The sequence below is a fragment of the Siniperca chuatsi genome, linkage group LG8 (assembly GCF_020085105.1).
Source record: "Siniperca chuatsi isolate FFG_IHB_CAS linkage group LG8, ASM2008510v1, whole genome shotgun sequence".
Taxonomy (NCBI): domain Eukaryota; kingdom Metazoa; phylum Chordata; class Actinopteri; order Centrarchiformes; family Sinipercidae; genus Siniperca; species Siniperca chuatsi.
In genome coordinates this window covers 22,408,465-22,430,523 of record NC_058049.1, presented here as the reverse complement: position 1 = coordinate 22,430,523, position 22,059 = coordinate 22,408,465, and the positions used below count along the sequence as shown (strand labels likewise).

The following is a 22,059-nucleotide window of genomic DNA, read 5'->3' as shown; positions in this document are numbered from 1 at the left end:
TGTAAAGCCTTGCATCCTCGCTGGCTTGTCTAAAAACCAGAGCTCACATCTGCAGCGGCCAGCAAGGAGAAATTTCACCATAAATACACTTCGTGTTTGAGTCCAATATGGCGCCCACTCCTCTCCGACACATTTTTTTTTTTGTTTGTCAGTCGGCTTTCCTAAATTCGTTTCAGGGGAAAAGCCTTGCGTCGTCTGCCCCAGACGCCTGCAGGGGGCCCACAAAGCCCGTGTAATGATGTGGCTGGCGCTTCCGAGGTTGCGCTGTTACACAAAAGCGCCGAGAAGTGTTCAAAATTACAGCGGATTGGGTTTTTTTTCACCCCGCCACCACATTCACTTACCATAAAACACCAGTTTTCTAGAAAACCTGCAACAGTGCACATTTGCAAGGTTAAAAGAACAATAGCCTGTGCCTAGCCAAGTGCCTGGCTTGCAGACAATGGGGTCGATGCTGAAATATTTAGACAATATAACCCTGTTGTCTTTCTATCATGATGGCCCTATTGCCTCTCTGCGCGTGATTGTACGTGTCTCCGTGTGCTCCTGCTCTACAGAGAAAGGGGGGTGAGGGGGGCCCAGAAGGGGCGGGGAGGCAGAGTAGAGGCGGAGGAGGAATGCAAAGCTCCATCCAGTGCTGAGAACAGGAGCATTTGCGCAGATAGTCTGCGCTGCCTTCAACAGACACACAGCGTTTCAGCCGGGGAAGTTTGTTTTTGTTGCCTTTTGTCCCGCTGCCGAGCAATCCGCCTGCAAAGTGTCTGCAAGGAGCAGGGCAACCGACCGCTGCTTACCGGACTCGTGTCAGCATCAGGGATTTAACATGGTGATCAAAGTGTACATAGCATCGTCCTCTGGATCCACTTCGGTAAGGGATAAACGAATGGCATTGCTTTTATATGTGAGGTTTTAGCTGGATTCATCTGCAGCATCCAGCGGTTGTTAGGCAATAGAAAGGCAGTTGAACTTTTATTGAACTCACTAACTGATGTCCATCCGCCTGTCATCCCCTCAATGCGGAGTGGTCTGACTCATCAGTAAGCATGCTGCTCTGCCCTCCTCAAGACTTTGGGCACATATGGGGTCTCTCAATGTCTTTTCCTCTCTGTCTTTGCCTTTAACTTTGTCACAAAGAAGGAGACAGGAAGTTAGAGGCTGGTAACTGAGTAGGTAGGGCACACACATCTCTCTCTCAGCTGTGGTTTGTCACAGTGTTTCCTGGCACGATAGTTTAGTGTTTTTGCAGCTTAAACCAGGCTGAACAACAGGAAAGGCGTTCAGTAAAATCCATAAATGCGCTTAGAATAGTCTTATCTGTCATCTGATGCCAGGATAGGGTGGTTCACAGTCTGCGTGTTTGATAGGGGGACATATCTGACTTGCTCTAGTAAGCAGAGTCTTGAGTGTTGCCTTCACTGTTTTGCAGCCTTCAGCATTCATTCTTGCCAGTTTCTTCCAGAGTGTAGAGGGAATGATGGTGATGCAATTCTCCAGGGACCCTTTTTAGACCTGCAGCTGCAGCCCTGGAACACTTATGCTCTGACTTGTTGGAGGTCTGGAATTGTAGGGATATACAGTTTTGCTTACAGCTACTGCAAAATTCTCAACATAATCAATTCAATTCAGTTCAGTTTTATTTATATAGCACCAATTCATAACAGAAGTTATCTCATTGCACTTTTCCTATAGAGCAGGTTTAGACTGTACTCTTTATAATATTATTCACAGAGACCCAACAATTCCCACCATGAGCAAGCATTTGGCGACAGTGGCAAGGAAAAACGTCGAGGAAGAGGCAGAAACCTCGGGCAGAACCAGACTCAGGGTGGGCGGCCATCTGCCGCTGCAGGTTGGGTTGAGAAAGCGAGAGAAAGAGAAGCACAATGCAAATTCCACCTAGAATTTTAAAATAATAATAATGTAATGGTAGTGCTAATATTAATATAATAATAATAGGAATGATAGTGACAGGAATAAAAATGATAATAATAGTAATAAGACTAATAATAACAATTGTAGTAGCAGTTGTCGAGCAGGAACACGGGGGCAGCAGGTGGCCCGCAATCACAGATACAGACTCTCCAGCTCTGGAGGCAGAAATACCTGCTGAAAGTGACAGAAGGAGACAGGAGAGAGATGAGAAAGCACAAAACCACGGGAGAGAGATGTCGAGTTAGTAACATGCATTTATGGGATAAAAATGTATACAAATGGAGACGGAGAGGAGAAGAGAGGTGCTCAGTGCATCAATTAAGTCTCCCGGCAGTCCAGGCCTATAGCAGCATAAATAAGGGATGGTTTAGGGCTCATCCAAGCCAGCCCTAACTATACGTCTTAAACGTCTTAAGCCTACTCTTAAATGTGGAGATGGTGTCTGCCTCGAAAACCCAAACTGGGATCTGATTCCACAGTAGAGGAGCTTAATAACTGATGGCTCTGGCTCCCAGTCTACTTTTGGAGACTCTAGGAACCACAAGTAACCCTGCATCCTGGGAGCGCAGTGTTCTAGTCGGGTAATAAGGTATTATAAGCTCTTTAAGATACGATGGTGCCTGACCATTAAGAGCTTTGTAGGTGAGGTGAAGGATTTTAAATTCTATTCTGGATTTTACAGGGAGCCAGTGCAGAGAAGCTAATATTGGAGAAATATGATCTCTTTTCCTAGTTCTTGTCAGTACACATGCCGCAGCATTCTGGATCAACTGGAAAGTCTTAAGGGACTTATTCGGGCAGCCGGATAATAAGGAATTGCAATAATCCAGCCTAGAAGTAACAAATGCATGGACTAGTTTTTCGGCATCATTTTGAGACAGGATGTGCCTGATTTTTGCAACGTTACATAGGTGAAAGAAGGTAGTCCTTGAAGTTTGTTTCATGTGGGAGTTAAAGGATAAATCCTGATCAAAGATAACTCCGAGGTTCCTTACAGTGGTGCTGGAGGCCAGGGCAATGCCATCTAGAGTAACTATATCTTTAGATAATGTGTCTCGGAGGTGTTTGGGGCCAAGTCCAATAACTTCAGTTTTGTCAGAGTTTAACATCAGAAAATTGCAGGTTATCCAGGTTTTTATGTCCTTAAGGCATGCTTGAAGTATGGCTAACTGATTAGTTTCATTTGGCTTGATCGATAGATATAATAGGGTATCATCCACATAACAATGAAAGTTTATGGAGTGTTTCCTAATAATATTGCCTAAAGGAAGCATATATAAGGTGAATAGAATCGGTCCAAGCACAGATGTAAAATATTACTAGCATTCACTTAGGGTCTCTCATGGTCTGAATTGTTTTTAAAATGTTCAACTGTGCAAATTTGAAAGTGTTCTAATGGAAATTATACAAAAAGCCAGTAAAGCCAGCCCTGTACATAAAAATACCCAGTAGAAATTGAAGTCCCTTGTCATGTCATGTGGTTTAGATCACATTCAGGGTGACTTATCCTCATTGAGCAGCTTGTTTTCACTGCTCACATGCAGAGGAAGTGATCAAGCACAGAGCCTCTTTTCAGCTGGACAGCGCTGAGTAACTTTATTGCCCGAACAGTAAATGACATTTGCAAAAGATCAGCAGCAAGTCTTACAGGACGGGAGCTTCCTGTAAAATCAGAGCGGTCGCAGTTTAGAGCCAGTGATGCCATCACTGTGCTGGAGCCTGTCTGGGAAAATGCATTACCTCTCATTGATCTGCCTTTAGTAGAGTCTGCTAGAACAAGTGGACAAGCTTATGTCCTCTTAAATGCTGCACAGATACATTCATATTAACATCTTTTCTTAGAGTAGGAAGAAAAGCATCAGTGTTACTGACTAAAGTGCCATAAAACATGTCTGTTTTATCTTTATCTGCTCTGCTATGGTAACTCATTTCTTTGGATTTATTTACCATTCACATTACCAAGTTTATAGGACTTGCTCCACGTCTGATTTATACAGCATTTATAGTAATACCATTAAGAAAAGACATTCAGACCAGTAAAAAGCTGCTGAGTGACAAATTGCGATGGAAACCCTCTGCCCTTACCAAGCTTGCAGATCGATAGCATCAGTGACTACAAAACAATGTGATTGCATTCCACTATCCAGCTGTGTCTGCTGCACTCCAATCTAGTTCAGCATGTGATGGAGCAACAGCCAAGAACAGGGAGACAAGTAGGAGTATTTCAAAAACAACGTTTTAAGCTTTTGCTCTACTGAGGAAACGATTGCAGGTCAGTGTAAAATCAGCCAGAGGGATGTATCAGATTCAGTGCTTGACAAGCTTCAACAGTCAAGATTTTTCAGGTAGATGTATTTTCTAAAGACATAAAGTTCTGTTCCATGTTAGAACACATTTATAGCGTTTAACGCCTTTTGATTTTATGCAGAATCTGATCCATATGACAGTCGGAAGTTATCAGAAATGGTTCTATGCAGCACCAAGGCAGGTAAACAAGAACCTTGTGTTTTAAGGTTTAATGGACTGAACTCTTCAATTTCTAATATAAGACAACCACAGCTGATTGACAAAAGATGTGTAATAATGCACAAAGGTCAGTTACAGAGAAGTACAGTACAGGAATTACAGATAATCAAGAACTGAGGCAAGCTGTGTCACCATGATTTGTCCACAACAACCCATCTGCATGAATGGTGAATAGATTAGGTTGGGTTTGTGTGTGTGTGTCAATTGGCTCAATAGATACAAGGGTATACATATTGCAGTCCAATATATTAGTCCTGGAATAAATGTTATCTTTGTGAAACTTTGATGCTGTAGTTTGAAGAAGAATATAACATAAATGCCTTATAATATAATGCTATTTAGCAAAACACCACAAACTACAGTCTCACATATTATCATTATGTGGAATCAACACCTTTCTGAAGGAAAAAAGGAACATTATAAGATACAAAAAATTATTAATTCAGGTATGCTCCCTGCCACAGTGATTCACAAACTGAACGAGAGCTGACATCATCATATTTCCACATATTTTTGAGAAGCAGAGTGTTTGAGTCACCTGAAGAAATGGTGCTGTGACTCGCTGTGAATTCTCCAGAGAGACTTAGATTAAAGATTAAAGATTAGGTCATACTACGTACCCATATCCTTATATTAACCTTATCTGTGACAAAAAGGTAAACAATAAATACATTATATTTGTACATAAAGTATCATTGAGAGAATAGTACCACCTCTTCTTGTTTTACTTGGTTCTTAGGTTACATTTAGGCCAAATTTGAATACCAAACTAGGATTTTCTTTTAAATACACATGTAAATACACACACACCATGTATCCAGACTGGAGCACTAGGCCAACTTAAAACTGAAAGTAAGTCTGTGGAAAGAGCCAAAAACATTGGCCTGCACCACAGCACATTTACTGCCTCAGTTCCTTTTATGCACTGCTGCCACACTATTGTACAATTTAATTCTTGCCACAATAAATGTATTAAGAATCTGTGATAACTTATTTGTTCGGTGTGAACAGTGTATGTCTTCTGCTCTTCTGCCACTGTAGGTTGGACATTGGGGTCTATAGGTCAGGCTTGAGGTGTACATCTGCTACAGTGAGTCAGTTAGTTTGTATAACAGGTTGTTTTTTGGCCTTTTGCTGTTGTTTCACCTTTAGGCAGCAGTGAGGGAACAAAGCCAGAGCAGCAGTGTAGGGCTCTTTTGTAACAATGTTGTAATGCTGACTGAGCTCGGGATTGGGTGGAGACTTCTGTTGCTGGATCTAAAATTCCAGTAAGCGTCTGTTTTCAGGACAAATCAGACTTGATCTAATCAAGACAAAACCTGTGTCCCTTTACAAACGCACAGGGCTGGGGTTGATTCATGTTTCCTGTAGTCCAGACAGTGGATTTTCCTGCATTCAAAGCCATTAGATTTAGTCTTATCTATGAAGAAGTTTTGACAAATTCAGTTTAAATGTCTTTTCCTTCAGTCTGAGTGAATTGAACATGAATTGACACCAACCCCGAGTTGACATAACTGATTGAATCAGTCTCCACCATATTGATCCAAGCCTGTGTTGTGGATACAGTGCATCCAATCAATGCCTGCCATTGTCTGCCAGGGTTCTGCCCTTTTTCAGGGATTGATCAGGTCTGGATCTGATCTCATTGCCCTGCTACAACTTTCACATGATGATGATGATGATGTGGAATGTAAACCAAAGAGCATATGGTTCAGATTCCTTCTCTACATCTGTGGTTTTCTTAGGTTCTGCTTGATCCATGCAACAATAGACATGTTTCTCTGTAACATGTCTTAGATGTATTGCTTTATTTCCTCTTATTTTCTATAGTAAATACATTGTAAATTAATTGTTGTTTGAAATTGAATTAAAAAATAACAGCTATTGCATGAATCAGAAACTTTTTAGGGTGCTGATGACCACTCATTGTTGCATGTATACCCAAATGCAGTTTTGGTCATTTCAGACTTACTTACTTTTGTGGACACACTGAATCATCTAATGATTGCTTTAGTCCTTCCATGGGTGTGTACATGGACTGTCTTGGGAATGTGATAACACATAAGTAGAGTGCCAGGTCAGTGCTGATAAAATTGGTATGTGTGTAGTAAAAAACAGATTAGTGTCAAATAGTGTTTACAAGTGTTTGTTTCATGCAGTTTCTGTATCAGTGTACTAAAAACATTTGAAATCAGTTTAGTAACTCCTAATATTTTCATGATCCTAATTCATTAAATATGACTGTCTACAGCCATGCTAGGAGCTCTGTGAGGGCTGTGTAGTGGTGCTTTGAGCTAAATGCTAATATCAGCATGCTAACATGCTCACAATGACAATGCGAACATGCTGATATTTAGCAGGTATAAAATTAACGAGTTAACGATCTTAGTGCCAACATCGTAGCAATTTAGCATGCTAACATTTGCTAATTAGCACTAAACACAAAGTACAGCTGAGGCTGATGTCATTAGTTTTGGACAAATTAAAACTTGACCTGATGATGGCTCTAGAGTAGTAGTCTAGGGATCACTGAAGTTATTATAATTCCATCCTGAGGTTGACATAAATGTTTGTACCACATTTCATGGCAATCCATTCAATGTCCATAAATTTCCCCCAAATCGAAAAATGTCAACCTCATGGTGGCGCCAGAGGAAAAGTCAGGGGATCACCAAAGTCATTAGGGTACATCATCTGGGAACCATGAATGTCATGAATGCCATTCCATCTAGTATATGAGTTATTTCACAGGATAAGTGAAAACATTGACCTGCTGGTGGTGCTACAGAAAAAGTCAGGGGATCACCAAAGTTATCTGGATTCCTCCTCTGTACAAAATGTTGTGGTAACTCATCCAATATTTTTAAAAATATTTCACTAAAAAACAAAAATGTCAACTTGATGGTGCTAGAGGAAAAGTCAAGGAAACACCAAAGCCATGTCTGGTCTAAATTTCATGGCAATCTATACAATAGTTGTTGAGATATTTCAGTCTGGACCAAAGTGGTGGCCCAACCAACCAATATTGCCATCCATACAGTAGAGCCAGGCTGCTAGCATGACTAAAAACACCTGCGAGTTACTTCCTGATCCATGTCTAGACAAAACAAACAACACAGAGACTATGTCTCTCCTGCTTTTGCATTTTGTTAAGTCTAATGGCATTTTATATTTGCATACCAAGGCAAATTATTTAGGTATTGTGAGAGGAAGCATGGGTTATGGATATCAGGACTTGTGGCCTACAGGTTCTTCCTGTTTACTGTCTGCAGGCCTGACACTGGCTCTCTGGATCTCTCTCACTCTCTTTATTGTAAGGACTGAGGAGTAATTTTCTATCATTCCAGAGAGATAGATAAGGAGTGAATAATACAAGGCAACAGGGTAACAGAGTAGTTGTTTATTACCGCTCCCAAAGCCAGGGACAGTCTGTTTTTTCCATATAAAAATCACCAGGAGCGCCACTCAAGACACAAATCAGCAATGCAAAGGGCTAAAAGGGGCAGAGCTGGGAACTGTCACTGTGCAATTAGAGTTAGGGGCAGATGGCACGGGGCCAGTTTGCCCTACAAATTAATTTTGCTTGGCAACAGTACAATGCAGACTTGCTGGGGGAATGGCCAGAGTGCACCAAATGAAAGGAGACAAGAGGAGAATGTGGATCCTTCTGTTAAACTTGTCATTGTAGTAATTTAGGTTGAAGTTAGTTTATTGTGATTAGAGTTACCAGCTTATTGTGTACTATGCTAATGTAAGTCAAAAGGGAGAAAGAGGAGGCTGTGCAGATTGTTCCATCAGAGAGAGGACTGTCTGTGTTTAGAGACACAGTGAGTTAAAGTGAGTTTGAGCTCATGGTGTTCCACTCCATTACTTCATCCTGTGCTGGTTTCCACAGCAGGTGGGGAAAGAGCTGGTTTTAGGACTTTGGCCTCGGTAGTGCAACAGCCATTAAATGATTCAAACTACACCACGGCTAATCTGCCAGCACTGTCAGCTCCCTCATTTCCATGCCTCAGTGTTGTTTCAGCAGACGGCTGTTAAATAATCCACCTGCCTCGTCTGCACGCCATAAAGCTGGGAGGAGCCCTCACATGGAGGTGTCTGGACTGACAGGAACACAATAAATTCATAATCATCCATACAACATTGTAGTGTTTTTACCCTGAAGCTGGCTTAGTTTGATTTTAGGTGTGTGAAAGAGTGTGTGTGTGCAGCTGAGACTGGGTGTGTGTCTCCTTGCAGCAGGCCTTATTTGGCTCGCGTTTGACCAGTTACCTCCTCTCGAGTCCCAGAGGAGCTCTTGTTTCCGTCTGGCCTTGTAGGGCCATCCTCCTTCTTACACACACGCACTGAGACCTCATTGGACCACAATTTCATACACTAAATCACACACACATCCATGTACAGTAGATAGAGGCAGAAGAAGAAATAACACATCCAGACAAGCATACATTTCTATCCATTCTGTAACTTCTTTATTATCTGTTTTTTTGTGACTGTATTTGGGACACACCTGATAGGATACTTTACTACTACTACTAAGAGGTGAGATCCCATAGGATGTCACCATGTCATTCTTGATACACTCCTGTTGAGTTGCAGACTTGGTTATTTGCATTCTCTTATGAAAAGAGATGAGATGAGATAAGATGAAAAGCTTGTGGTTTTGCATCGTGCAGGATGGACTTTTTTTTAAAAGTATTAAATACAGTGCTGTGCCAAAGCAACAGCCTTTTGTGAGAATGGGGCGCCTGTCAAAAATAATCACATCTGCATGAAAATGCCAGATAATGAGAAAGGCAAAAACTCTCATGTGTGGACTGCCAACACAATCTTTCTTTGTGGGGAATATGCTCAATTTATTGGAGGATGACGGGAGTCCAGTCTTGGGAGTTGCCGTCTTCCTCACTATCTGGCATTTTCTATGCAGAGAAAACACAATCCGCCCCTGCGTATCCTTGCCTGAGTTCACCCTCTTTAATACTCTTGTGTCACTTCATTCACTTGCCAGTAAAACGAGTGGTAAGCCAGTGATCTCTGTGGCATCATTTCTCACAGCAGAGAGGAAGTATTCTTATTTTTGCAGCAGACTGATGACACTATGGTGAACCGAGGCCCTTACGTTTCCTCATAAGGCTGAAGTTAACACATGTCTAACTGACAACTTCCCCTCTGTCACCCTCTCTCATCTCCCCCGCACGCAGATTAAAAAGCAGCAGCAGGATGTGATGGGCTTCCTGGCTGCCAATAAGATCGAATTCGAGGAGTGTGACATTGCGGCCAATGAGGCCAACAGGAAGTGGATGAGAGAGAATGTTCCGGAGGAGTCCAGGCCGGCCACGGGGAACCCTCTCCCCCCACAGATATTTAACGAAAGCGGATATTGCGGGGTGAGGCACACATGCACACAGATTCTCTTAATTATTGCCACATAATTGTTCATGTAGTTACAGTACTATTCTGATAGGTCACATACAGAGCTGTAGCTACCATTGAGGACATCAAGCTTATGTTCTCAGTACACACAAGTCATGCATGGTAGGTATTGAATGCTGATTCTGATGCCTAAAAGTGTTTAAAGCTGCACTGCAGCTACGTTTTTATATTAACAATAGATCAAATTACTATCTGTAATGTGAAAGGTGTCACTCGTAGTGATGAAACCACAGAGAATTATCACCTGACTGTGCAGTTTCCCTCAGCTGTAAAGCGCATTTTAATGTCTTTCAGCCCATTGTTTTGGTTTTACAGCCCAGATGTTTTCTATCTGTCCAGCACCAGTGTGAAGAGACACATTTAGCAACTAGCAGCAAACATAGTGGAGAATTTAGTAGCCAACAAGCCAGATATATCCTTCAGGAGTTGGTGGAGATGTAAAAAGAGCTAAAAGGAGAGTGAATATTGGATTTACATTCAACAGGTGGACAGAAACAGAATGCTAATGTTGCTCTGTATCTGCTGGATTTTGTAAAAAGGAAACTCTTTGCTAACACGTTAGCCATAAGATAATATGTCAATGTTAGCTTGTTTTGTTGCCCCCAAGTGGCCAAAAAATAATAATTACGGCTGCTTTGAATTTCAAATATTATTTAATTGAATTAAAATATAAGAGATTTAGAATTTCTCTACCAGAAATGTATCCTGGAAGAAGGCTTCGAAACAGCATTTAAAGGAATAGTTCAACATTTTGGGAAAAGCGTGTAATAGATGTGAAGATCAATACCACTCTTATATCTGTCCATTAAATATGAACCTGGAGCCAGAAGCTGGTTAGCTTAGCTTAGCATGAATACTGGAAACAGAGGGAAACAGCCAATCTGGCTCTGTCCAAAGGTAAGAAATTCCACCTAAAGCTCACATTATATCTCGTTTGTTTTAATCTGTACAAAAAACAAAATAAAAAAGCAACAAGAAATAGGCACATAACCCCTCATAAAACTGCAATTTGTCGTTCTTTCACGTTTTTGTACTGATTAAACAAAAAGCTCACAAATTAACACTTGTTAATTAGTGAGCTTTAGAGCTGCTGGTAGGCAGATTGTTTTTTACTTTTGGACAGATCAAGGCTAACTGTTTCCCCCTGCTTTAGTCTTTATGCTAAACTTTGTGGTTAACCTAGCTTAAGTCACCTTGCTCCAGCTTCATATTTAATGGACAGATAAAAGACTGGTATTGATCTTCTCATCTAACTCTTGCCAGAAAGTGAATAATTCTCAAAATGTCAAACTATTCCTTTAAACGTGTGGAGTTAACATTTACAGAACTGACCAGTTTAATGAATTAATAAAATGAGAAAAAATAAAAGAATCAGAAAATCCCACAGCTTTTGGACAGCTTCTCAGAAACGTATTAGAGGGAGCGGGTTGCTGTATTTCTCATGTCCTGGCAACAACCCTGTTCAGATCTATCGTGTACCCATGTGCCAGCCTTCTGTCCTGTGTGAGCAGATGCTAGTTTACACCCATTCGAAAGACACAGGGCCTTTAGCCTGGGCGCACTGAGGCGTCAAGCTTTGCAGCTAATGGATGGCTGGAAGTGAAGTTGCACATGCAGGATGGGCTGTATTGAATGTCACAGACAAAGAGAACAGCATTTCTCAGGATACTTGCAGCTGTTTGTCTGTGTACCGGTATGTGTGTGTGGGAGAAAATCGAGGGAAAACAAAGGAATGAGAAGGAGTGAGGGATCAAGAATGAAAGAGACTGCAGACAACTAAACAGTAAATGGGTGAATGTGTTAGCTTGTTTACTCTGGGTTACATTCTTAAAGACAATACCCCCCTATCAGATTGACTACCGAGGCCTGTCCCTGGACAAATAACACAACCTCGACTGTTTCTCACAAAGAGTTCTCCATGTGGTGTTGCCGCTCAGATTGTCGCCCTCAGGCACTGATCCAAAGTCTGTCTCACATTATCATTCCTCAGGTTTAGATGAGCTGATCTGCTCTGATCGATCTGCATCTAAAGTTCTCTCTGTGTCTTCTTCTTTCTCAGAACTACGAGGCCTTCTTCGATGCCAGAGAGGACAACGCTGTGTATGCATTTCTGGGTCTGACTGCTCCCCCGGGCTCAAAGGTAAGCTCATGAACACAAAAACACACTGATATCTGTCCTTTCATTGAACTGCATTCCTACAGCCTAACCATAATTCCTGTAACACCAGCTTATGTGCCTAAAAATATATATATATCCTCACAGTGTGATTTCCATACAGAAAACACACAGATTACGTAATACATCTGTTCATGATATCCTTACAGCCATGCAGGCCTCTTCTCCTTGTCCTTTCACTCCTGCACGCTGGCGCCTCCTCTCTGCCACAACAGGAACTGCAGGGAGGTGTGCCAGTTACCATAGAAACAGAGGGGTTTTCCTCTGTGCTGTGGCAGGGGATATATAAACCAATATCCTCCATTTTAAAATAACACACTCTCCCTCTTCTCCTCCTTTCTCCCGCTCTGTTTCTGTCTCTGTTTCTCTGCAGGAGGCCGAGGCTCTAGCCAAGAAAGCACAGCAGTAGCAGCTTTCCACCCTTCCTTACCTGAGACCTCAGGCCTAGACATAAATCCCAGACCTGGACCCAGACTGACCTGGAACTGATCCAGGAAAAAAAAGAAGCAACATTTCACTCAGCTTATAAATATGTGGACGGTTTTGATTTACTCTTTTCAGTATGTTTTTTTTTTTTTTATTAATCTGTGTTCAGCTGTGCCTTGTCAGCCGTAGTGAAGGGAGGTACTAAAGCAGAGCTTTATGGGTATCTACAAACAGCTCTGCTTCCTCCCATTAACCTCAGCCTGTTAACCCTATTGGCCTAATGACATGTCAATCAACCATTAGCATTATTGTGTAGCTTGCAGTCTGAGAACAAATCATCAGACAAAACAAAATGTACACACTTTGAAAATTGTAACAGAGATTCTTCACTTGGCCGACAGAATGTCGTCCATGTTAACATTAGACCATAAAACATTATCATCATTTATTTAACTTGACAGGTTTAATTAGTACAAGTCTTATCTGTTGAATCCTGGAAACATTAAGTCAAATGTTGTACTCCTGCCAGTCATGTCATCGCCAAAACTGCAGCACCTTCTGTAAACGTTCTCTGTAACAATCATAATCAATAACAAACATTCTCTGTCTTTATTTACTTTATATTGTCTTAATGCTGTTTTGATAGCAAACGTTTTTTTACAAGATGATATATGTTTAAAAATGACAATACATGCCAAAATTACAAGTCACAGAGGGACGTGAAATTTAGTTGTTTTTTTTTTATTTGCTGTTATTGTTTTTAGGGGAGCTGTTTCATTTCGTTATAAGCATTCTGTTTCACATTGTGTTGGTAATTCCTGTCTTACATAAGTTGATATGTTCCCTAAAATAAAATAAAAATAAGACTGCAAGTAAAACTGCAAGCCTGACTCTCAGTACTCCTTGGTGGTTGTCATGAAATAGGTTTCAATAATGACACAGACAAATTTGAAATAAATTCTGCCTTCTTATAACTCTTATTTTTATGCACAATAAATAATTTTAAGTTTACAGAATGCGACTAATCTTTCATTGAACATGGCTTGACATTGTGTGCTGTGATAAGCAGGCATTCAAGCATTTCGAGTGGGGGATTTCATTGGTTTTGAAATATAAACATTGTGAAAGAGACAGTATGATGTGTCATGAAGAGGACATCACTCCTCCTTGAGTTACTGATATTTCTGATTTGCAGAATTCTACAGATATTCCCCAGAACGTTATCCAACTTCTCAAAGTGCTTCTTGGCAGTGGTGGAAAGTAACAAAGAACATTTATTGTCATACAAGTTTTAGGTATTTGTACTTTTCTTGAGTATTTCCATGTTATGCTATTTTATATTTCTACTCACCAGTACTCTACTCTTTCATTTCAGAGGCAAGTGTTGTACTTCATACTACATTTTTGTGACAGCTGTAACTACTTACTTTTCAGGTTAAGATTTAAAAAATATAAATAACATGATAAGCTTACGCAATATTAAAGAATAAAATTGCAATACAAGGAGAACCCCATACACTGGAATCACAGCTCCCTTTGTATCCGCTACCTATCCCACCGAGGATTTGTGGATACCCACATGACTACTCAGATTTTTCATGATAGCTCTCCTCTCCTGACTCCGCTTCACTATTGACACTATGGCAGAGAATGCCACGTCTACTGTGAGCAAGATTTTTGAATATAGTGAAGATGATTACTCCTGTATACTGAAACCGAAACGGCGCTAATAAAATTAACAGGAGCTGTGATTCTAGTGTGTAGGTACTCCTTGCATTGTGATTATATTGATCCCACCTGAGGTTTTGTGGATGCGCACACAACTACTAACTCATTAAAGTTGGGGGCGACTGTGGTTTAGTGGTGGAGCGGGTCGTCTACCAATCGGATCCCGGCTTCCCCCAGCCCATATGTCGAAGTGGGCAAGACACTGAACCCCAAATTGCTCCTGAGGGTGTGAAGCAGTTCTGCCATTGGTGTATTAATGTGTGTGAGTAGTCAGAAAGACTAGAAAGGCGCTGTATAAGTACAGTCCATTTACCATTTGAAGATTAATATAAAACCTCTATAAAAAGTACCGTCTGGTGGAGGCCTCTTGTCTTGTTTCAGATGTCAGTGAGTTGTCCGCAGTTCCACCAAAGAGTGATTTCCTCTCTAAACTTTTCAGATGGCTTCATTTAATTAACTTTTTGAGGCCCAAATAGATTAAACTTTTTCTTCTTCTTTCCCTCTTTCGTAATCATTCAGATTCATCTTTGGATTAAGTTGGGAACCTAAACTAAACTAACTAACTGTACATGAAGTAGCTCCAACTTAACCAGCTTACAACCATAATATGCAGTTTACACATTAACAATCTAATAATGTAATATATCGTAATATAACACTCACAGGCATTATGCAGAATGAGTACTTTTTCTTTTGATACTTTAAATGACTTTTGCTGATAATACTTCCATACTTTTACTTAAGTAGGATTCTTACTGCAGGACTTTTACTTATAATGGAGTATTTTTGGATTGTTGTATTGGTACTTTCATTTCAGTAAAGGATCTGAAGACTTTTGCCCCTCTCACCATAATATGTTTTCTCAGCTTGTGTATAAATGTACAGTTCTCTTTTCTCTCAACTGTGATTTTCAGTTACAGACTAATAAAGGAAGTATGTGGTGGGCGTGGAGTGGCCAGTTGCAGAAGTGAAACAGGCCAGTAGAACTTTACAGTTACAGACATACTCACTCTGTGCCTCACATTTGGGCTTAAGACTGACAATCATAAGAAGCAAAAGGGGGTAAAAAGAGACAGAAAAGAAGAGGACAGTCATTCTGTGCCATGTTGGCTGAAGGTTTTCTCAGAGTGCTGCGTTACAGGGAGGAGAGAAAGTTTGCCTCTGCTTCCAAGCTAAAGAGATCGCAGACACACACTCATTGTACGAATCCGTTCAACTGTATTCTCTCCGACTCAAACTCTACAGACCTACAGACAGATTCAGCTGAAGCAGGTAAACAGCCTTATAAAATGTTGTAACATACAAACTGCCTGATGTAGTGATAAGTTTAGCTTTCTATACTGGTTTCATGTACTAACGTTAACTTTACACAGTCTCCTCCCTTTAACTAAAATGTTCTTCCTTTGTCAGATATAATCTTGCTGATGAATTCATGCCAAATAGCAAAAATGTTAAACAAACTAAATGAAACTGAAAACCTCTAAATAACCAGTTTATTCTCTGTAATCAGTTTCAAACAAGGAAGAACTAGACCCAACCCAATTCCAGGGACTGAAAGTGATGCCTCAAGGTTCAGTAGGCCTCTCAATCCCTGGGTGTCCACCTGTCCTCACCCTGGACCCTGACTTTACAGTTTGCTTAGACAATTGTAGCCTCCTGCAACAGTATCCTGACCTGCAGGTGGCTGACTCAGGCTGCATCTCACACAACCTACTGAGAGCCACCATCACCCAGCCCGGTCTTGTCTCTAACGCATGGTGTCAACCAGAATGGGCAGTCCAACAGGTGCAGCAAGGTGAGACTGTTTCATCTGTACCCGACCAGGGTTATCTGGTTATGGGGGCCAGTGTGAATATCAGCATGGATCTACCTGGATCAGGTTTGGAGCCTATGTCTAACTCTGTGCTGAATGGGCTGCTGGACAAACAACTGGAGGAGGTGTACATGCAGCATCTGACTGACAACTTGGCTCGATGTAACTCCGACCTGGGGAACAGCCTCCTGCACGGCCTGGTGCCTCCGCCGCAGCCTAGCAGCCAGCTGCAGGGGCCCGACTCACTGGAGGCCAGTCTGGAAGAAGCGTCAGGAGGGGACAACGGCAAGAAGATTAGTTATCTGAGCACCCAGAACTTACTTCCCTGTTCATCCAACTTCAGCTCCCCTGTGCTGAGGATTTCAGAGGCTGACAATACTCATCTGTAATGAATGTAATCATGCAGACACTCTGCAAAAGTATTAAATGTGATGCTCAACTATGTGTTTTGCTTCTGCACTTCTACACTTCCAAGTTGACACATACCTGCATGCAACTGAGACATGAAAACAAGTGCAATTCAGTAAATCGATGCATGCTTTTATTTTTGTTTACCTGTATTTACACAATGTCTTTGTTTACTTGCTTGATAAAATGATGCCTCAAATGTACCTGCTCCCATGTGCCATCTGCTGTTAGATTTTAGTACCACACCATCCTGAATTTACCTGACATGCATGAGAATTTATTTTATTGACATTATCAGTGGGTGTGTGTAAGGTATGTATTATATTGAAGCAAATTGTGATCCAGTGTAAGCTTAGTGAATAGAGATGTAACCTAGTGTAAATTAATCCATATGGTCTAAAAAAATAAAAATAAAATATTCATTAAATCAGGATTCGGGTCAACAAACAATAGTCTATTTTTATTTTTGAATTTAATTGTACTGTATATACTTGCTGCTAAGTGTTCTATTCGGTCTTATATTCTGTATTTATCAAGAGAAGGGAATTCAGTTCTTCAAGAAATTTTTAAATTCAATATTGTGCACCCATGACTTGTTTTGCTTTCAATAATGAAAGAAATACATGAAATATATTGAATGGTTAAAGTAAAGTGGGTTGACTGCATAATTCATATGATGAGTTTAATATGAGATAATTAAGGCACTTACATTTACAATGCAAGCCAGTTACTTTCTTGAAATGATTTCCTAGAGGACTGGAAGTGGATGCTTCTTTTTCATTTTATGTCCCCAGATCAGTTCAGACAAACAGGGGCAATGTAATACAACAACATAACAACATTAGGCTTTTGTGCGACTGTCAGAGTGTAATTTTAGGGTATTTTGGGATGTAGTTTGTTTTGTTGTTGTCTCTTAAGGTGTTTCTGTTATGTTATATTATATCAGGGTTGGAAACATAATAACTACAAATTGAACTTTAAAAATGACATATGGTTTGCGACATTACGGTGTGCATAAAGCAATGGTAAGAGTACTTTATTAGTCAGGAGTCTGTGTGATCATACTCAACGTACAACATAATGACAGAAGGCCTTCCTGCAGCCCATCATAGAAAAACCAGCATTAAACAGCCTTATTCAGGCTGTTAAATTAAATATAGGTGACTCCTCTGATAAGGACAGAAGTCCATTTGGTGTGCCAAACAGGACACAGCAGAAAAATATGTTAAAATGTGAGCTAAAGCACAAAGGTAAATGATGTTTAAAGTGTTGCCACATCACATATCTCAATTTAAGACTGATATCACTCTCAAATTAGCTTAATTGTCTTTTAACACACTCATTAACTATAGATAACAACAAAATCTAAGTGTTCTTATACTGTTAAAGGTTTATTTAACAACAAAACACGCACATATATATGTCAAGTATAATTAGAATAGCACAATGTTAATTCTGTTTCAGGGTGTTTTTTTTCCCTTTGATGTGAGGCAATATGATGAAGCCAGTAGTTACTACCAGGCCTTTTTGTGTTACCTCACTAACGTCACTTACCTTACTAACCCTAACCTGTGAAGGACTGGAGACCTGTCCAAAGTGTCCACATCACTGTAACACTGTAAGTACACTATAAATACTCTAAATGGTAGAAGTTTTGAATGAATAAAAATTGACAGTTCTTACCCAATAAATTCCTGCTAAAATATCCAAGTGGAGGCATTATTATGGTGTGCTTTAATGAGGAGCTGTGCATCACATCCTGGCAGACTCCAAATTTTGACCATGTAGTCTCTTCGGCTGGAGTAATCAGTATTCCTAAAAGCACCTGCACATCACAGTGTGGTCCAGAATGAACTGACAAAACAATAGCCCTAAGATTTATGCTGCATTTACCTGTTTAAGGTTGATTTGTGACCTGTGAAGGATAAATCCTCACAGCTGGGCTCCCTTTGTACCCACAGTGAAGGTAATGATGATCTATCAACATGCACTGACACAGTGGGCTTTTTTGGAAACACGAGCTGATTCACTGATCTGTACAAAAAGATAGAAAACAGAAATTCAATAAGGTTTAACAGATTTTGAGTAGACAGTATCTAATCAGGCTTTGTTACATACAGCCTCTTTCTAGAGATTATGGTATTTATTTATTTTATTTCCAGGTAATTTACAACTGCTAATCTAAAAATTAAATACAAACAAGAAGAGGAGGGAAAAGGAGATTTTACCTTTGGGAGATGTATGAATCAAAGTTGAAACCCCTTGGAGCTACGGGGGAACTATGATCTTGTACTTTTCATGCTGAGAAGCTGCTTTTGAACATTAAAAATCAATGGAGTCCTCAATAGTCATAGGGTGAAGACTAAAAATGCTTCAGTAACATGATTATAAAACAAACGTTTTACTTTAAAATGCAGCTGTAACAACACGATAATACCCAAATTTACAGCAACAAAAAGATTACCCTCCATCACTTTGATAATATTGTACCTATATTTGTATTAGAGGGCCAACAGAAACAAGCCCTCATAGGTGTTTTCACTTAGGTCACCTGATTAGAACTCTTCTCAGGACTGTGTGGGCAGGTAGAGACTGCTTGATTCTGTCAGTTACTACTGTTAGTACTGTTACACAGGACAACTTAAAGGCCCTGTCCTGTGTGCTTACACAGGTGCTTTCAGCTGGCTAGTTACACCTCTGCTCAGGTTGAAGTTGGGTGTGGCTGTGTGGGGAATTGGGTCACCAAAGTCCATTTACTATTGTAATAAGGTGGGAGGTGGCTAACAGGTGGCTCATAACTAAAAGGAAAGTGAGGGAGATGTCAATAGGCCACTTTTTCACTTAAGATATTTTGACATGTCACAGTATGAAAGACACAGGTATAATTAATTAATTAACAATTATGGCTGAATTCCATTTGGCTGCTTTGGTTTCAAGGTCCTGCTCCTGTGCATGCTGGCTCACTGTCACACTGTCATGACTTACTGGGACACTTGAATGGAGATCGTTGTTAATTTTATTAGTAACACCTGTGCTTTTGCTTTTAAGTCAAATGTCTGCTGTGAGAAAGGCCTATGGAGCACAGTTTTTACAAGCCCTCAGTCCTGAGAAGAGTTCTAATTAGGCAACATAGGTGAAAACACAATTATAATTATTATAAAAAAAACAAAATTAAAACAAAACAACAAAAATAAAAGTAATTTACAGGCTAAAAAGTATTTTAAATGCAATTTAAAAGCAAAATAATTGAATGAAAACTACACAAATTACTTAAATGAAACACAGACGGTGTAGTTCCTCATTCGTCCAGGAGTGTTCTATTGTAGAAAAGGTTTCAGTCGTAGTCATCTGGACACTGTTTTCAGAATCAATCGTTTCGGCTCCCATCCGGAAGTCATTCTCAATTGTGAATCAACTGAGAATGACTTCCGATAAATGAAACACACAAAACCAAATGGTGAAACTGGAAAAAAACACTAGTAAGTTTACATCTTCTGTTGAAGAGATGGCAAGAAAACACAAAAAAAAGATGCTGAAGAGACTCAACATCAGAAAAAGAGATTAAATTCAACTATGAGCTTTCCTGCCACTTGCAGTGAACTTAAATCAGAAAGTGAACTGAACGGAAAGGGTTTAAATGAGGACCCATGGAGAGCCAAGCTAACTTTATGCTAGCTTTGCAGAGGGCTTCACACATGGAGACAGTCACAGTCAGTGTGACCTTAAAGTGTCCACTAACTGGGCTGAAGGAAAGCAGAAAGCACTTCCATCTCAGTCAAAGCTATCAATTGTAGAGGCTGCACAACTTCAAATTCCAGTGTTTAGAAGTGTGGTGTAGACTGATTATCAACACTTTCTAATATGTTACTGTTTATACATGTGAGTTTTCACTGTAAACATATAGGCACACTTACAGTTACACAGTGAACAAATGAAAACGTGGTGCTCCGGCAAACTTAACCAGGTTATTGTTTCATTCTTGATTTATTATAAAAACAGATTTTAGAAAAAGACAAACTCAGGTTCAAGCTGTTCTCTTGGACTAGAGCAGAACATGCAACAACTTTTCTAAAAGCTGAAGAAACTGAAGAAAAATAAATATTTTCACATGCCATCTGTTTGAAATTCTGGAAAAAGGGAACGAGTCACACAAGCTTGCACATGCAACACATTTTTAGTATTAACAGCTATTTTTGTGTGTGTAACTGACCAGTACAAGTAAGCCCTCGCTTTATTTTGGGTAATTATACAGTAGAAGCCTTATTCTGATACTTGCCCTTATGTTGGCCATAAAACTGACTATACTGCAAGCACATTTAAATTAAATAAGGACTATGTGGAAAGATGAAAAACCCCTCAATTTAAGAATAAGACACTGGAAGGGAAAGATATTGTCTTGGCTGCAAATACGCTTGTTTCCACGAGAGTAGATACGTGTTCATTCTTCTGAACAGTATTTATTTATTTATTTTAAATTAACATTTCTGTTCATTTAAAGGAATGACTCAAAAAACATCTAACATCAGACTTTTACTAGACCTTTAAAATTGTTCAGTCCCCCAAAAAACTACCCCGACCAGCACACCACAAGCACAGGATTTCAGTCAATTTTGAAATGTACTTGTATCCTCAATCTACTCCATATAGGAATGCAATTTGCTTGTTGATGCACACAACGGAAAAAAGAGATCAACACTTTTATTGCACAGATTGACAGGAGACCCCCGTTCGCTAATACTGACACGACCAGTGAATTCCAGCAAACAAAGGGAGGAACGCAGACAAATACACTTCAGGAAAGCAGGAAGAATAAAGAGATATTTACTCAAGGCGATGGTAAGGAACAGGCTTACAGGTGGCAGTCCGAACAACCAAATCCAGAGGGACACGACAGGTGAGCAGGTCAGGAACAGGCAACAGGTCAAAACACAGGAACCAGCAGAGAGGCAGAGGTTGTGACAAGTACATAATGATACAATTTCCCTCTTATATAGTATGAAGCGATAGTCACACTCAAACATGGATAAGTAAACCGAAATTAATAATTCTTATGAGGAAATAATAATCCAAATCCATTAACGAATCTAGTTTTGCTATCAGTACATTTGTGTATTAAAGAATGCAACAAAGTATTGTCCAGTCACAACTGAGATAAGTTGTTTGTCATATTGACATTAAGGTTTTTTATCTTATGCTTATTTAAATCATATGAAAATAAAATGTGAAATGTTCTGTGTAATGCTCAATTAAAGGTTTGTGCACAGAGAAGAAAGCTCACACTTGGACTGTACAGAATGACAGTGACAAGTGACACGTCCACTGTAGGCTGTCAGATAATGACATAATGATGTCCTCCCTTAGACAGATTGTTACGCTCCAGCATTAATGCACAATGACAGAAAAAGACACAAGCCTAATGAAAGATTCTACTGAGAAAAATAATGCAGGCATGTGACTAAGGACCTGCTTTTTTGCTTCAGCAGTGCAAAGTGCAAAAGGGCTGGGTGTTATAGAAGAAATAAAAAGTAGAAGTATGAAAATAAATATGGTAGATATATGTAGAGGGCAGAAATGTAGAAATAAATAAAGACATTTATTTCGGTATTTATTTCAT

The 22,059-nt window shown here is 40.0% G+C and overlaps 2 protein-coding genes across 2 annotated transcripts; both read left to right on the top strand.

The window, feature by feature from the left end:
• Positions 1 to 516: 516 nt before the first annotated feature.
• On the top strand, positions 517 to 13,380 carry sh3bgrl (SH3 domain binding glutamate-rich protein like). Its single transcript, XM_044204934.1, has 4 exons — positions 517 to 868; positions 9,663 to 9,848; positions 11,954 to 12,034; positions 12,444 to 13,380. The coding sequence occupies exons 1-4, from the start codon at positions 824 to 826 to the stop codon at positions 12,477 to 12,479; spliced, it is 348 nt and encodes a 115-aa protein (XP_044060869.1). The 5' UTR covers positions 517 to 823; the 3' UTR covers positions 12,480 to 13,380.
• A 1,822-nt stretch (positions 13,381 to 15,202) lies between these two features.
• On the top strand, positions 15,203 to 16,878 carry si:dkey-237j10.2 (uncharacterized protein LOC568721 homolog). Its single transcript, XM_044205991.1, has 2 exons — positions 15,203 to 15,496; positions 15,735 to 16,878. Exons 1-2 carry the CDS (start codon positions 15,328 to 15,330, stop codon positions 16,424 to 16,426), a joined length of 861 nt encoding a protein of 286 aa, XP_044061926.1. The 5' UTR covers positions 15,203 to 15,327; the 3' UTR covers positions 16,427 to 16,878.
• Positions 16,879 to 22,059: the final 5,181 nt, after the last annotated feature.

Coding starts and splice junctions, on each gene's coding strand:
- sh3bgrl (XM_044204934.1), top strand. CDS start 824: ATGGTGATCAAAGTGTACATAGCATCGTCCTCTGGATCCACTTCG. Junction 869..9,662: donor CGTCCTCTGGATCCACTTCG/GTAAGGGATAAA, acceptor CCCCGCACGCAG/ATTAAAAAGCAGCAGCAGGA. Junction 9,849..11,953: donor ACGAAAGCGGATATTGCGGG/GTGAGGCACACA, acceptor CTTCTTTCTCAG/AACTACGAGGCCTTCTTCGA.
- si:dkey-237j10.2 (XM_044205991.1), top strand. CDS start 15,328: ATGTTGGCTGAAGGTTTTCTCAGAGTGCTGCGTTACAGGGAGGAGAGA. Junction 15,497..15,734: donor GACAGATTCAGCTGAAGCAG/GTAAACAGCCTT, acceptor CTCTGTAATCAG/TTTCAAACAAGGAAGAACTA.